The 17,143-nt window shown below is 47.1% G+C and overlaps 1 protein-coding gene and 1 long non-coding RNA gene across 2 annotated transcripts; both read left to right on the forward strand.

The window, feature by feature from the left end:
- Positions 1-3,378: 3,378 nt before the first annotated feature.
- On the forward strand, positions 3,379-6,543 carry LOC135814611 (uncharacterized). The gene is made up of 3 exons (XR_010553199.1): positions 3,379-4,665; positions 5,129-5,190; positions 6,206-6,543. It is a non-coding gene; the product is annotated as an uncharacterized LOC135814611 (long non-coding RNA).
- A 169-nt stretch (positions 6,544-6,712) lies between these two features.
- Positions 6,713-16,221, forward strand: LOC135813627 (uncharacterized). The gene is made up of 3 exons (XM_065326695.1): positions 6,713-7,003; positions 10,015-10,250; positions 15,522-16,221. Exons 1-3 carry the CDS (start codon positions 6,965-6,967, stop codon positions 15,586-15,588), a joined length of 342 nt encoding a protein of 113 aa, XP_065182767.1. The 5' UTR covers positions 6,713-6,964; the 3' UTR covers positions 15,589-16,221.
- Positions 16,222-17,143: the final 922 nt, after the last annotated feature.

The following is a 17,143-nucleotide window of genomic DNA, read 5'->3' on the forward strand; positions in this document are numbered from 1 at the left end:
CATTCTTGCGTTCAACCTCACTCCTTCAAGGGAAGTGTGGGGCTCTGATATGCTTGATAATGCGGCGCAGCTAAGTGACTCCATGCCCGGTGATTCGGGATGTGTGTTGCTTGGCAGTGAACGATAAGTCATTCTTGCGTTCAACCTCACTCCTTCAAGGGAAGCGTGGAGCTCTGATATGCTTGATAATGTGGGGCAGTCAAGTGACTCCATGCCCGGTGATTCAGGATGTGTGTTGCTTGGCAGTGAACAAGTCGTTGAGTCCGTCTTGCATTCAACCTCACTCTTTCACGGGAAGTTTGGGCCTGTGATATGCTTGATAATGTGAGGAAGCCTTGTTACTCCATACATAGGTATTCAGGATGTGTGTTGCTTGGCAGTGAAAGATGAGTCATTCTTGCGTTCAACCTCATTCCTTCAAGGGAAGTGTGGGGCTTTGATATCCTTGATAATGTGGGGCAGCCAAGTGACTCCATGCCCGGTGATTCGGGATGTGTGTTGCTTGGCAGTGAACGAGTCGATGAATCAGTCTTGTATTCAACCTCACTCCTTCAAGGGAAGTGTGGGGCACTGAAATGCTTGATAATGTGGGGAAGCCTTGTTACTCCATACCTGGTGATTCGGGATATGTGTGGCTTGGCAGTGAACGATGAGTCATTCTTGCGTTCAACCTCACTCCTTCAAGGGAAGTGTGGGGCTCTGATAAGATTGATAATGCGGGGCAGCAAAGTGACTGCATGCCCGGTGAATCAAGATGTGTGTTGCTTGGCAATGAACGAGTGAATGAGTCAGTCTTGCATTCAACCTCACTCTTTCACGGGAAGTGTGGAGCTCTGATATGCTTGATAATGTGGGGAAGTCTTGTAACTCCATACCTGGTGATTCGGGATGTGTGTTGCTTGGCAGTGAACGATGAGTCATTCTTGCGTTCAACCTCACTCCTTCAACGGAAGTGTGGGGCTGTGATATCCTTGATAATGTGGGGCAGCCAAGTGACTCCATGCCCGGTGATTCGGGATGTGTGTTGCTTGGCAATGAACGAGTTGATGAGTCAGTCTTGCATTCAACCTCACTCCTTCACGGCAGTGTGGTGCTCTGGAATGCTTGATAATGCGGGGCAGCCAAGTGACTCCATGCCCGGTGATTCGGGATGTGTGTTGCTTGGCAGTGAACGATGAGTCATTCTAGCGTTCAACATCACTCAATCAAGGGAAGTGTGGGGCTCTGATATTCTTGATAATGCGGCGCAGCTAAGTGACTCCACGCCCGGTGATTCGGGATGTGTGTTGCTTGGCATTGAACGAGTCGATGAGTAAGTCTTGCATTCAACCTCACTCCGTCAAGGGAAGTGTGGGGCTCTGTAAATGCTTGATAATGCGGGGAAGCCTTGTAATTTTATACATGGTGATTCGGGATGTGTGTTGCTTGGCAGTGAACGATGCGTCATTCTTGCGTTCAACCTCACTCCTTCAAGGGAAGTGTGGGGCTCTGATATGCTTGATAATACGGGGCAGCCAAGCGACTCCATGCCCGGTGAATCAAGATGTGAGTTGCTTGGCAATGAACGAGTTGATGAGTCAATCTTGCATTCAACCTCACTCCTTCACGGCAGTGCTGTGCCCTGTAATGCTCGATATTGCGGGGCAGCCAAGTGACTCCATGCCTGGTGATTCGGGATGTGTGTTGCTTGGCAGTGAATGATGAGTCATCCTTGCGTTCAAACTCCCTCCTTCAAGGGAAGTGTGGGGATCTGATATGCTTGATAATGTGGGGCAGCCAAGTGACTCCGTGCCCGGTGATTCGCGATGCGTGTTGCTTGGCAGTGAACGAGTCGATGAATCAGTCTTGTATTCAACCTCACTCATTCAAGGGAAGTGTGGGGCTCTGATATGCTTGATAATGTGGGGAAGCTTTGTAACTCCATACCTGGTGATTCGGGATGTACTGATTGGCAGGGAACGATGAGTCATTCTTGCGTTGAACCTCACTCCTTCAAGGGAAGTGTGGGAATTTGATATGTTTAAGAATGTGGGGAAGGCAAATGATTCCACGCCCGTCTACTTGCGATATTTATTGCTTGGCAGTGAACGAGTTGATGAGTCATTCTTGTGTTCAACCTCACTCCTTCAAGGGAAGTGTGGGGCTCTGATATGCTTGATAATGCGGCGCAGCCAAGTGACTCCATGCCCGGTGATTCAGTATGTGTGTTGCTTGGCATTGAACGAGTCGATGAGTTGGTCTTGTATTCAACCTCACTCCTTCAAAGGAAGTGTGGAGCTCTGATATGCTTGATAATGTGGGGAAGCCTTGTAACTCCATACCTGGTGATTCGGGATGTGTTGCTTGGCAGGGAACGATGAGTCATTCTTGCGTTGAACCTCACTCCTTCAAGGGAAGTGTGGGGCTCTGATATGCTTGATAATGCGGCGCTGCCAAGTGACTCCATGCCCGGTGATTCGGGATATGTGTTGCTTGGCAGTGAACGAGTCGATGAGTCAGTCTTGCATTCAACTTCACTCCTACAAGTGAAGTGTGGTAATTTGATATGTTCGATAATGTGGGGCAGCCAAATGATTCCACGCCCGTCTACTTGCGATATTTGTTGTTTGGCAGTTAACGAGTTGATGAGTCAGTCTTGCGTTCAACCTCACTCCTTCACGGCAGTGTGGTGCTCTGTTTTGCTTGATAATGCGGGGAAGCCTTGTAACTCCATACCTGGTGATTCGGGATGTGTGTTGCTTGGCAGTGAACAATGAGTCATTCTTGCATTCAACCTCACTCCTTCAAGGGAAGTGTAGGGCCCTGATATGCTTCATATGCGGTGAGCCAAGTGACCACATGCCCACTTATTCGGGATGTGTGTTGCTTTTGCAGTGAACGAGTCGTTGAGTCAGTCTTGCATTCAACCTCACTCCTTCAAGATAAGTGTGGGAATTTGATATGTTTGATAATGTGGGGAAGCCAAATGATTCCACGCCCGTCTACTTGCGATCCTTGTTGCTTGGCAGTGAACGAGTTGATGAGTCATTCTTGCGTTCAACCTCACTCCTTCAAGGGAAGTGTGGGGCTCTGATATGCTTGATTATGCGGCGCAGCCAAGTGACTCCATGCCCGGTGATTCGGGATGCGTGTTGCTTGGCAGTGAACGAGTCGATGAGTCCGTCTTGTGTTCAACCTCACTCCTTCAAGGGAAGTGTGGGGCTCTGATATGCTTGATAATGTGGGGAAGTCTTGTAACTCCATACCTGGTGATTCGAGATGTGTGTTGCTTGGCAGTGAACGACAAGTCATTCTTGCGTTCAACCTCACTCCTTCAAGGGAAGTGTGGGGATCTGATATGCTTGATAATGTGGGGCAATTAAGTGACTCCATGCCCGGTGATTCGGGATGTGTGTTGCTTGGCAGTGAACGAGTCGTTGAGTCAGTCTTGCATTCAACCTCACTCCTTCAAGATAAATGTGGGAATTTGATATGTTTGATAATGTGGGGAAGCCAAATGATTCCACGCCCGTCTACTTGCGATCCTTGTTGCTTGGCAGTGAACGAGTTGATGAGTCATTCTTGCGTTCAACCTCACTCCTTCAAGGGAAGTGTGGGGCTCTGATATGCTTGATTATGCGGCGCAGCCAAGTGACTCCATGCCCGGTGATTCGGGATGCGTGTTGCTTGGCAGTGAACGAGTCGATGAGTCAGTCTTGTGTTCAACCTCACTCCTTCAAGGGAAGTGTGGGGCTCTGATATGCTTGATAATGTGGGGAAGTCTTGTAACTCCATACCTGGTGATTCGAGATGTGTGTTGCTTGGCAGTGAACGAGTCGATGAGTCAGTCTTGCATTCAACCTCACTCCTTCAAGGGAAGTGTGGGGCTCTGATATGTTTGATCATTCGGGGAAGCCTTGTAACTCCATACCTGGTGATTCGGGATGTGTGTTGCTTGGCAATGAACGATGAGTCATTCTTGCGTTCAACCTAACTCCTGCAAAGGAAGTGTGGGGCTCTGATTTGCTTGATAATGCCGGGCAGCGAAGTGACTCCATGCCCGGTGGTTCAGGATGTGCGTTGCTTGGCAATGAACGAGTCGATCAGTTAGTCTTGCATTCAACCTCACTCCTTCACGGGAAGTGTGGGGCGCTGATACGCTTTATAATGTGGAGAAGTCTTGTAACTCCGTACATGGTGATTCGGGATGTGTGTTGCTTGGCAGTGAACGATGAGTCATTCTTGCGTTCAACCTCACTCCTTCAAGGGAAGTGTGGGGCTCTGATATGCTTGACAATGCGGCGCAGCTAAGTGACTCCATGCCCGGTGATTCGGGATGTGTGTTGCTTGGCAGTGAACGAGTCGATGAGTCGGTCTTGTATTCAACCTCACTCTTTCACGGGAAGTGTGGGGCTTTGATATGCTTGATAATGTGGAGAAGTCTTTTTAACTCCATACCTGGTTATTCGGGATGTGGTTTGCTTTCCGGTGAACGATGAGTCATTCTTGCATTCAACCTCACTCCTTCAAGGGTAGTGTTGGGCTCTGATATGCTTGATAATGCGAGGCAGCCGAGTGACTCCATGCCCGGTCATTCGGGATTTGTGTGGCTTGGCAGTGAACGAGTCGATGAGTCAGTCTTGCATTCAACATCAGCCGAAATGATTCCATGCCCGTTGATTTGGCGTAAGTGTTGCTTGGCATTGAACGAGTCGACGAGTCAATCTTGCATTAAACCACACGCCTTCAGGGTAATTCTGTGGCGCTGATGTGCTTTATAATTTGGGCAGCCGAATTGATTCCATGCCCGGTTGTTCCGGCAAGTGATTTGGTCAGGTGTTCCTTAGTTGAGGGAGGGATGAAGCGGTGTTGTTTTTAGCATTGCACCGTCATACGGGGTGGGGTTACTTGAAAAACTTTATGATGTGAATTTTTGGATAGACTTGTGACTCCGCATAGGGTGATTCGGGCAGGTGTTGCTTGGTGATGAACAATGAAAATGTTTTGTAATAACCTCACTGCTACAAGGGATGTGTGGTGACTTGAAATGCTTGAGAACGTGAGGGGTTTGGGGCAGCCGTGTGACTCCAAGGTGTTGCTTGACAATTAGAGATGGATATTGGATTTTCACTCAACATCCCTTCCTCAGGTTGGCTGCGGTATGCTGGACAGTTTGCTATGTTGGATCCTCCTCACCACACAGCCACCCCCGTAAGATTTATATGTTTCTAAGGCCTCCAAAATGTCTGCGTGTGTGTGTGCGCGTGTTTTACTTGTACAAGCAGTTTCTTTCCTGGTGACCAAGACGTTCTACTCTTTCTTTTGTGCACCCACCCCTCTCCTGCAGCAATGTTCTATGTTGCTCATGGATATAATATGGTATCCTGGTATCACACACACGCACACACGCACGCACACACACACACACACACACACAGTAGGAGACGTTCACCAGGGGCGTCACCCGTGAGGGGCACAGGGGGCACGTGCACCCCCTAAAAAATTCGACCTTGCTTTTTTTGCGAACTCCTGGTTATGATGAAAAGTGTACTGCGCGCTGCGGCGGCGTGCTGGGTGTTTGTTTGAAACAGAAGAAATCAATAATTCAGTGTGGTCACAAGTAAGTTAGCCAGGTCACCAGTCTCACCACACTTGAAGAGTCTTTGGAGCTGTTTCCTCTCAAAATGTCGTCTTCTCAAAAAAGGAAAGCGTCTGGCCAGCTCGCTATCAGCGAACTTTTTCGGAGGAATGCGAACCCAGAAGTGAGGCGAGACGACGAAGCCATTCCTGTTGCAGCTGGGCCAGGGGAATCGGACGATGAGGGACCTGACGAAGAACCGGCACGCAGCAATGCTGTTATGCTTCGGTATCGATTGCCCTTCTTTACACTGTCACCCATTTATGATTATGCACTAGCGCTGCAGTCGACCCCATGAACTGCTCAAGTTATTTTTGGCAAGACACACCGAATTCGAAGAATAGTGTCATACTCAATTTTGCTGGGCAAAATTTCTGTGCACCCCCCTGTAAAGGGGTCCGGTGACGCCCCTGTTCACCCTGGGCCGAACTGTGGGTTTCTATCTCTCTCTCTATCTCTCTATCTATCTATCTCTCTCTCTCTCACTCTCACTCTCTCTCTGTCTCTCTATCTATCTATCTCTGTCTCTCACTTTCTCTCTCTCTCTCTCTGTCTCTCTCTCACACTCACTCACTCTCTCTGCTGCAGCGTCATCGGGGTCTGCTACAGCGTCATCGAGGTCTGCTACAGCGTCATCGATGTCTGCTACAGAGTCATCGAGGTCTGCTACAGCGTCATCGGGATCTGCTACAGCGTCATCGAGGTCTTCTGCAGCGTCATCGAGGTCTGCTACAGCATCATCGAGGTCTGCTACAGCGTCATCGAGGTCTGCTGCAGCGTCATCGAGGTCTGCTACAGCGTCATCGAGGTCTGCTACAGCGTCATCGAGGTCTGCTACAGCATCATCGAGGTCTGCTACAGCGTCATCGGGATCTGCTACAGCGTCATCGGGGTCTGCTACAGCGTCATCGGGGTCTGCTACAACGTCATCGAGGTCTGCTACAGCGTCATCGAGGTCTGCTACAGCGTCATCAGGGTCTGCTACAGCGTCATCGAGGTCTGCTACAGCGTCATCGAGGTCTGCTACAGCGTCATCGAGGTCTGCTACAGCTTCATCGAGGTCTGCTACAGCGTCATCGAGGTCTGCTACAGCGTCATCGGGGTCTGCTACAGCGTCATGGAGGTCTGCTACAGCGTCATCGAGGTCTGCTACAGCGTCATCGAGGTCTGCTACAGCGTCATAGAGGTCTGCTACAGCGTCATGGAGGTCTGCTACAGCGTCATCGAGGTCTGCTACAGCGTCATCGAGGTCCGCTACAGCGTCTTCGGGGTCTGCTACATCATCATCTAGGTCTGTTGCAGCGTCATCGGGGTCTGCTGCAGTGTCGTCGGAGATGCCGTCCACGCATGATGCTGGCTTCCGTTGTTCGTCGGTCATTGAAACTGGTAAGTTAGCTCGCAATTTGCTTGCTTTCACAATGTTTGAAATGCTTACAGGGCGCTGGTAGTTTGTCACAACCGTTTATGTACATGTACATCAAATATCTGGCGACAATTTGTCTAGGCAAGCAACTTAGGGTCCAGCATTTCGAGTTTGGAGTCTGATCCTCCGTCTGCCTCTGTATGTCAGTCTCTGTCTGTCTCTCTCTGTTTCTCTCTGTCTCTCTCTGTCTCTCTCTGTGTCTCTCTCTGTGTCTCTCTCACTCTGTCTCTCTCTCTCTCTCTCTCTCTCTCTCTCTCTCTCTCTCTCTCTCTCTCTCTCTCTCTCTCCCTCCCTCCCTCTCTCCCTCTCTCTCTCTCTCTCTCTCCCTCTCTCTCTCTCTCTCTCTCTCTCTCTCTCTCTCTCTCTCTCTCTCTCTCTCTCTCTCTCTCTCTCTCTCTCTTTTGTAATGAAACATACTTGAAAGCAGAAACATACTGCTGTGGACATTGAAATCTGATGGAATAACCGGGGCTGCTGCAGCTGTGCTCACTGTTTTACAGTGTATACATGCACTGCTTCAGTTCACGTACACACTGTAAAAATGGACCAGCAGTGCTCGCAGCTGCAAGGTCAGCGCCCCGCGGCCACTTGGCTTCTCAATGAATTCCAAAGTCCACAACAGTAGTCTACAGCAAAAAAAGAAATGTGTATGAGCAGAGCTGTGAAGCAAAGACATCACTGATGGCATCAAGGAAAAAAACAAAGACAAGAAGACTAGGGCTGAAACGATCGTGATATTTCCTTAGTGGCTTAGCTGATATCATAAAGATTGGCTTATCGGATTAGCGACATATTTTCACTCTATATGGCACACTTGACACAATCATTGGCACGGGATCAGTTTTTTTTTAAATCGGATTAATAATTTTTTAGTGTATTCCGTGGATATGAATTCTACACGTGATAGCTCGAGTGAGTGCTCTGTACATGTACCGTAAAGTCCGCTGCAAATGCCCACTTCGCAGCAAACGCCCAATCCGGCGGGTCCATACTATTTTCGTCTTTTTTAGGTCAATATATATATATGTCAAGTGAGAATTCAAGTCGGCAGGAAAACCGCGAGCTCCCATGTAGGGAGCAACACACTCTTCCTCAGGTCAATCTAGTTGTAGAAAGCTGGCATGGAGGTCGAATACGTACGAGAACGACTGTAATGCCTACAAACTGCCTATGTCTTACCAGGAGGCTCTGCAAAAGCGATTGTCATTCTCTTGCTGCAAAGAAAACTTCGTCGAGATTTCCTTTCATTCGAAGTTGTCTTTGGTATTAGTTCGTTCTCCATATGGTTATGCCATAGAATCCATCTGGTTTGCAAATCACGAAATTTCTGCAGTGCCATGTCGGGCTTCTGACGAAGCGGCAGTCAACAACTTGACCGTTCGCAGTATTGCAGTTGTAAGTTGAACACTTTACAGGGGGGGGGGGGGGGGGGAGGGGGGGATGTCACAGAAGCTACTCCTATAAAGTAAGTCGCTGCTAACTTGTTGAAAACTCTGAAGTGGTCGAGAAAAACCCTTGCCTTTGCGCGCTGCGTGATTTGGAAATGGCTTGAAACACCGTCAGAGCTGTATTTGGTTCCTGCAAATACTCTGTTATTCGCTACTTTGTTTTTCGGCAGAATTTGCGAAATAGAACAACCAACATCATCGCTACTAGCTAGCTCGAAGCTAGTACAGAACGGGATTTTGAACCAGGAAAGTGGACATAGTTTACCGTAGCAAAGCGGTCTTCGCGCTACGGTGTGAGAAGTCCTTTCGTACAGTAGGGGTGACCGTGCATGGGGTCAGTGTGGACACGCTTGCAGATCTTTCTAGAATGGGGTGGGCGTTTGCAGCGGATTTTACGGTATACATCTGGGTGTAGGGCATGGTATACTAGTACTCAGGTTTTGTAGAGGGAGAGATCAATAAAATATTCCTGCAACTATTGATTATCATTACTTAGCACTAGCCAACCGTGTTATGAGGCTGTCGATCGCCCGTACGTGAATCTCTGAGTTACAGCAATACTGTTTCATTGTTCCTCTTTCGAACTGCAATGACCAACTGCCGCTACCCAGTCGAGATCCAGGTCGGCGAATTTCTGAGTCCCGTGCGATGAGACAAACGTGGGCGACTGGTGGAGTTGCCAAGTAAACCAATTTCGACAAGTAATTTTTAGTTGCAGCGCTTGTCCGATGCTGCAGAAGTCGAAGTTCTCTAGTCCAATTCAGTAGCCGCGCCTGCAGGGTGACCGAGTTGGAATATCGATGAGTTTTCCAACGCGAGGTGAGCGAAGAGGTAGCCCATCCTGCTCTGTCAGTAGAACGCGTTTTTTTCTTCGCTCGAACAGAAGTATGTTTCTCCATACCACACTCAAAAATTCATCAACAATCCAGTCCTCGGTTCGCTGGAGAACACCTTGGCAAAGGTGAGTGTTCGAGAAACAGTGATTCCACTACAATGCAGTTGTAACAAGGGAAAAACTACAATTTTCAAGACGAGTCGATGATATTCATTCCCATTAAGTGAAACGTTTTTCTTGCTGCTACGGTCACCTGGTCACCACCTGTGCTGCATACACTGCATGGCACGCGTGAACTGGAGTCTGTTGCAGTGTTTGACCCGCACTGCAAGCTCCACGCCGCGCAGTTCAGTGTATCAGGTGTACCGGCATACGTCACAATGCTTTTTGATAGGACAATGAATGCATGCACGGTAGAAATGTTACCTCTCGCCGTCAAAAGTGTACTTTTTTCAAGCCGATAAGCCGATAGCAACTAAAATACTCGTTCGATATCTTTTCCAACGAGTAATTACCGAGTAATCGGTATAATCGTTTCAGCCAAAGAAGACCCAGCCGAAAAGGTGTGAAACACTTCTTGTCTACTCGTATTTTTTTGAAATGCACTCTCTGTCCGGGACAGCGATTGGGAGGCCACAAGAACATGCTGAATTCACAGTGTGTATGTGTTCATTTTCAACTTTCTCTGCAGACGTGCATCAAACTAGACAGTGGACAAGTGCAACACACTATCGCTATTGCAACCACCCACTGTGGGCAAGTGCAACACACTATTGTTATTGCAACCACTCACTGTGATGCAATGGGCGTCGACATCCGGCTGAGGATCGGACACAGCAGATTTGCGGACACGCAAGCCCCAGCACATGCGTACTGCTTGGAAGAGACAAGCTGCACTTTGATTGCCCTTCACGGAGCGTTCGAAGAGTAAGTCGGATGATAGCTTTGGCATACTCTTCTAGTCTTGTAGGCAACATTCAGTTATTCCATGCCCCGTCAAGTGTAGTTGCGATACTTCCAATGTTGTCAATAGTCAGTGTGTTTACTGCTGTTGCGCTCGGTGAAATTCAACATGAAATGCATATTTGGCACCCAGTACCGATGCGGCCCTCGACCATGTTGACGCCATGTTAAGCGGCGCGATGCACAATATCACTTCTGCGACGTGAGGCACCCAGTACCGATGCGGCCCTCGACCATATTGACGCCATGTTAAAGGGGAAGTTAAGGCAAAAATTAAAATTTCACCAGTTGTAGTCTTCGGGGTGCTGAGTCGAATGGTCTTGGTCCGAGGAAGCTGAGACGCTCCCTTCCTACTTGAATCCCAATCGAACTCGCGCACTTCCACCGAAACTGGGTGACTGCGCCCTACGAGATGGGGATTTGTATGCAAAATGTCACTAAAAGCGCCATTTCGTTCTTATAAAAGCACGGATGACCGCGATTGGCCCATATGTTGTAGTCTTTTGGACGCTGAGTCGACTGGTTTTGGTCCGAAAAGGCTGCGATGCAGTGTTCCTCCTTTATTCCCAATCGAACATGGTTGAACAAGTGGTCACGTGCTCCTGGGTGCCAAAATCACCTGGTCACCACGCCAGCAGGTGACAACTTTCACACCAAGGTTCAACTCGAGTGACAGGACTGCACCCAAAAAAGGTCAAACAGGCTAGTAAGTTGTACCCTGCAGGCACGGTGACCAGGTGACTGGTGTACGCAGGAGCACGTGACCGCTTGTTCAACCATGTTCGATTGGGAATAAAGGCGGAACGCTGCATCGCAGCCTTTTCGGACCAAAACCAGTCGACTCAGCGTCCAAAAGACTACAACATATGGGCCAATCGCGGTCATCCGTGCTTTTATAAGAACGAAATGGCGCTTTTAGTGACATTTTGCATACAAATCCCCATCTCGTAGGGCGCAGTCACCCAGTTTCGGTGGAAGTGCGCGAGTTCGATTGGGATTCAAGTAGGAAGGGAGCGTCTCAGCTTCCTCGGACCAAGACCATTCGACTCAGCACCCCGAAGACTACAACTGGTGAAATTTTAATTTTTGCCTTAACTTCCCCTTTAAGCGCGATGCACAATATCACTTCTGCGACGTGATGAGCGACGAGCCATGTGATCAAGAGTTATTTTTCTGCAAAACTTTGCATTGCAGGCTGTCGCAGCTCCGTGAAAGGTTGCATCGCGGGAAATTGAGCCCAGTTCAACTTCGCCGACTAGCGACGAGCGATGCGCGTCACTGTTTCACGGCAGGCACACGTGACACAAGTTCTGCGGCTCGCGTACAGTTTTGGACTGTACGTGCCCTCCTGGATTTCGCTGCGATGTGCTGTGCATTGTGCATCGAAGACTGTTTTGCGCGATGTGAAAAGACTTTCGCTTGACGCTCATCACATCAGAGAAGTGATATTGTGCATCGCACTTTAGTTGTACAAGTACTGGTGTGCATGTGCGTAGTATAAACTCTTTCATGGTCATGTCTGCACTGCTCAGGCTAGCTATGTACTCTTCCATGGTCATGTCTGCACTGCTCAGGCTAGCTACATACTTTCGCCTCGGTCTTTTACTCGGCTTTTATTTCCAATATTGACCTCTTACTCAGTCAATATTAGATACATAACGTCAATCGCATCAAAACCCTTCTGGGCAGACATTGTTCAGAAGGGACTCAGATGGGGGAAATGTTCGTATAATGAGAGAGTGACAAATAAGCTTGTAGCATAGGGCTCATAGAATGACCATGTACAAATAAGCTTGTAGCATAGGGCTCATAGAATGACCATGTACAAATAAGCTTGTAGCATAGGGCTCATAGAATGACCATGTACAAATAAGTCTGTAGCATAGGGCTCATAGAATGACCATGTACAAATAAGCTTGTAGCATAGGGCTCATAGAAGGACCATGTACAAATAAGCTTGTAGCATACGGCTCATAGAATGAGCATGTACAAATTAATAAGCTTGTAGCATAGGGCTCATAGAATGACCATGTACAAATAAGCTTGTAGCATAGGGCTCATAGAATGACCATATACAAATAAGTTTGTAGCATAGGGCTCATAGAATGACCATGTACAAATAAGCTTGTAGCGTAGGGCTCATAGAATGACCATGTACATGTAGCATAGGGCTCATAGAATGACCATGTACAAATAAGTTTGTTACATAGGGCTCATAGAATGACCATGTACAAATAAGTTTGTAGCATAGGGCTCATAGAATGACCATGTACAAATAAGCTTGTAGCATAGGGCTCATAGAATGACCATGTACAAATTAGCTTGTAGCATAGGGCTCATAGAATGACCATGTACAAATAAGTTTGTAGCATAGGCCTCATAGAATGACCATGTACAAATAAGCTTGTAGCATAGGGCTCATAGAATGACCATGTACAAATACGTTTGTAGCATAGGGCTCATAGAATGACCATGTACAAATAGGCTTGTAGCATAGGGCTCATAGAATGACCATGTACAAATAAGCTTGTAGCATAGGGCTCATAGAATGACCATGTACAAATAAGTTTGTAGCATAGGGCTCATAGAATGACCATGTACAAATAAGCTTGTAGCATAGGGCTCATAGAATGACCATGTACAAATAAGCTTGTAGCATAGGGCTCATAGAAGGACCATGTACAAATAAGCTTGTAGCATAGGGCTCATAGAATGAGCATGTACAAATTAATAAGCTTGTAGCATAGGGCTCATAGAATGACCATGTACAAATAAGCTTGTAGCATAGGGCTCATAGAATGACCATGTACAAATAAGTTTGTAGCATAGGGCTCATAGAATGACCATGTACAAATAAGCTTGTAGCATAGGGCTCATAGAATGACCATGTACAAATAAGCTTGTAGCATAGGGCTCATAGAATGACCATGTACAAATAAGTTTGTAGCATAGGGCTCATAGAATGACCATGTACAAATAAGCTTGTAGCATAGGGCTCATAGAATGACCATGTACAAATAAGTTTGTAGCATAGGGCTCATAGAATGACCATGTACAAATAAGTTTGTAGCATAGGGCTCATAGAATGACCATGTACAAATAAGTTTGTAGCATAGGGCTCATAGAATGACCATGTACAAATAAGCTTGTAGCATAGGGCTCATAGAATGACCATGTACAAATAAGTTTGTAGCATAGGGCTCATAGAATGACCATGTACAAATAGGCTTGTAGCATAGGGCTCATAGAATGACCACTCAGGTATAATAAGGTGATCATGTGTGTACAAAACTTGTATTGGTAATAACTTTGGCATACATTAATATTTTTCAACCAAATTTTCTGTGGTGATACATTGGGTTAGTTGTCATCGATTTCCAATATCAAATTTAAATTACGAGCTGAATGACGTCATCAGTGCTACTTTTTATGTTCAGATTTCAACCCAAAACGCGGAGAAAACGAAAAATAGTAAGGCCACAAATCCTGGTGAACTGGATAGCCTTTGGGCCCTAGATAAAGGATATTGGTGGATATTGTACATAGATAACAACATTTCGCTGGAAACCAGTATCGACTTGTTTCACCATACGCACTGTACACATTTAGTATACGAAGCTGTCGTACCTCGGAGTCTGTTCAGACTCACCACCGCGATGAACGGGTGTTTAGTATCGATATCCAGCACATTCCCGCTTGCTGGGATGTACAGCTAGCCAATGCAACAGCTCTCATTCGCCAAAGACATTCCCAACGCTCCGCGTTTATGGATGAAGCTGTCATTGCCGTTTCAAAATAGCCGACATTGTCTCTTACACATGAATGACTGTGCTGTACATGTAGTGCATCACACCAGCAATCTGCTGTAGATCTACAGACAGTGCATGCAGCGAGCCGAGCATGCGCACTTGAGTAGGGTACTTGACTCCCACGCGCGATCGCTGGTCACAACTGTGAACAGAGTCTGTACACGCGACTGTGCTCGTGTCGTAGTGACTTGCAAGTGCACTCTGTACTGCACTGATGTACTGTATGACTAGTCGACTGGACAGGAACAATGCAAGTGCAGTTTTCAGTGCGTGGACTCGGCTACTAAAACATTTTGTGGAAGCAAACAAGCCTTCTTTATGATCTTGGTCATTTTTCTCAATCGACTCTGCGCTTCCAGCTAGATGTGTCCGTGGGGTATTGCCCAACTAGAACTGTAGTCCTCACATGCCCCAGGTCGCGAGGAGCTAATCACTTGTGTCAGCAGAACTCCTGCTCGGGACTCGACACATTTATTCCGTCCGATGTCATCCCCGCTGCGAGTGGGGAGCTTCATGCCCACGATAAAAGAGAACGTCATGATATATTTTGAATCCTTCATCAGAGAAAGCTATTCGAGCTCAAAACGACACAAGACAATGGCCACGATAAAGATACTCGTACAGATCGCGATGTGACTGGCCTCCAAAAGTGCTGCAAAAGACTTGAAGTATTTTTCAAAACAAGATTGTGAAAAAAGGTGAGCGCTCGAGTGCGGCGAACACGGCCAAACGCCATGTTTTCCTTGGTAACATGACGTCAGCCACATTATCACCATGGCGAGTTGCAGCGCTGATCTTGAAGTACAGCGGCACCAGAAAAGTGTCCTTATTCTACCTGAGCATGTACAAATAAGCTTGTAGCATAGGGCTCATAGAATGACCATGTACAAATAAGTTTGTAGCATAGGGCTCATAGAATGACCATGTACAAATAAGCTTGTAGCATAGGGCTCATAGAATGACCATGTACAAATAAGCTTGTAGCATAGGGCTCATAGAATGACCATGTACAAATAAGTTTGCAGCATAGGGCTCATAGAATGACCATGTACAAATAAGCTTGTAGCATAGGGCTCATAGAATGACCATGTACAAATAAGCTTGTAGCATAGGGCTCATAGAATGACCATGTACATGCGTGTGATACAGATTCATCATCGAAAATACGTACTACCATGCATTGACGACGGGCATGCTAGCAGCACACACTTACCTGGTATATCTACAGACTACACGAGTGCATTGGTGAAATCAAGTACTGCGTTGTCATCTTTTTATTGTTTATATTTTTTGGAAATTTTGGATGACCTGCCATTCCGGGTAATCGGCCTTCCGGCTGCCATTCCGATACTTGATCTTGCGGATAGGTGATGTGGGGATAATCTATGTTCCACTGTATTTGTGTGATATTTTTCTTTGCCTTCAGACGTGCATCGGACAGAACTGTGGGCCACTGTAACGCACGCTATTACTGCTGCAAACATCTACAGTGATGCAGAGGACATCAACGGTCAACGTTCAATTTTGCATGTGTCTGAAAAAAATAATTTTCCGAGTGTGCTGCTTGTTGCCGCTTGTTGCTGCTTGCTGCTGCTTTCTTGCTTGTTGTGCGTGGATCATGGTCGTCGTTATGTCATAGCAGTGGGCTTGTGCGCATGTGTGTGTGTGTGTGTGTGTGTGTGTGTGTGTGTGTGTGTGTGTGTGTCTGTGTCTGTGTGTGTGTAGCTGTGTGGTGTAGCGGTCAATTCTTCAGCCTTGCAAGCTGTTGAATGGTGCAATCCCAGCACAAGCTGATATGGCTTCTGCTGTAGCATCGCTATCATCGCCTCCGGCGATGGGCGTCCAATGGTCCAATGGTGTGTGTGTGTGTGTGTGTGTGTGTGTTTGTGTGTACTGAGGAGATGCTCCCCGCATGAAACTCACGGTTGCTAGCATGGCTGCTTGTACCCCATGGGCTTACAAGGAGCGCAGCATGAATGCTTCCCCTATCGTCAACCACTAAGCAGTTTACAGCTTGTTATATTCTAATGCCGGGAGAGCTGGGTGATTTTAATGCCGGGAGAGCTGGGTGATTGGATGTGACATTGTAGCTTGTAAGGTACAGTGTACCATGCTTCTGCGGCAGTGTATTGTGCGGGGCCTCTGGGCCTCCCTGCCGCTTGGAACGTACACCCCATGCTACCGTCATATTCGATTAATTGTGCGGTACAATTCTATTGTGTGTGTGCGTGTGCAAGTCTTTCTTCTCTTTCTCAGACTCCTCCCGACTTTTCTTTCATTCTCCTCGGTGGTTACCAACAGCCAGTGCATGCAGAGTATGTGATGTGATGTGTGTGCATGAAAAAAATTATAAAAAAACAAAAAGTAGGGATTCACTGGCCAGAAAAAGCCACTTCATAGCTGTGTGGTGTAGACCCTCCTGAATAGTGGCAGTCAATTCTGCAGCCTTGCAAGCTGTTGAATGGTGCACTCCTAGCATAAGTGGCTATGGTTGTTGTAGCATCGTTATCATCGCCTCCCGCAATGGGCGTCCAATGAGCCAATAGTGTGTGTGTGTGTATGTGTGAGCGATGGCAGAAAGGAGATATTTTGATGTAACGGCGCTCATTGTCTAGCTCGAGTGCTGTTTGAAATAGGATTGTGTTTGGGTACTAGGGTATACCGTCCCTGCTCTGATTGACTGAATTTTAGAATTCTCTAAGCCGGCAGAGAGAATTCTAAAAATTCTGAAATGACTGGTCAACCACCCTCAACCAATCAGAGTTCAGCAAGTGTTATCTTCTTGGACTTCTGATGGCTGAACTCATGTTATGTTTTTTTTTCTGCATGAAGGAGAAGAAACAAGCCTAGAGAAGAAAATCAGAGTTCAGCAAGTGTTTTCTTCTTGGCCTGCTGATGGCTGAACTTTCTGTTTCTGCATGAAGGAGGAGAAACAAGCCTGGAGAAGAAAATCTAACCCCGACCACCATCCCCATTCTACCCTAATGCAGAAACAGAAACAACAGTGTTTCTCCTTCCTCATGCAGAAGTTTAAGCTGAGAAGAAAAT

The sequence above is a fragment of the Sycon ciliatum genome, chromosome 4 (genome assembly GCF_964019385.1).
Source record: "Sycon ciliatum chromosome 4, ocSycCili1.1, whole genome shotgun sequence".
NCBI classification, from domain to species: Eukaryota; Metazoa; Porifera; class Calcarea; order Leucosolenida; family Sycettidae; genus Sycon; species Sycon ciliatum.

What these genes read in the sequence shown, in the direction of transcription:
- LOC135813627 (XM_065326695.1), top strand. Translation starts at nt 6,965, where the DNA reads ATGATGCTGGCTTCCGTTGTTCGTCGGTCATTGAAACTG. An exon ending in TTCGTCGGTCATTGAAACTG is followed by an intron (nt 7,004 to 10,014) that starts GTAAGTTAGCTC and finishes CTTTCTCTGCAG; the next exon opens with ACGTGCATCAAACTAGACAG. An exon ending in CTTCACGGAGCGTTCGAAGA is followed by an intron (nt 10,251 to 15,521) that starts GTAAGTCGGATG and finishes CTTTGCCTTCAG; the next exon opens with ACGTGCATCGGACAGAACTG.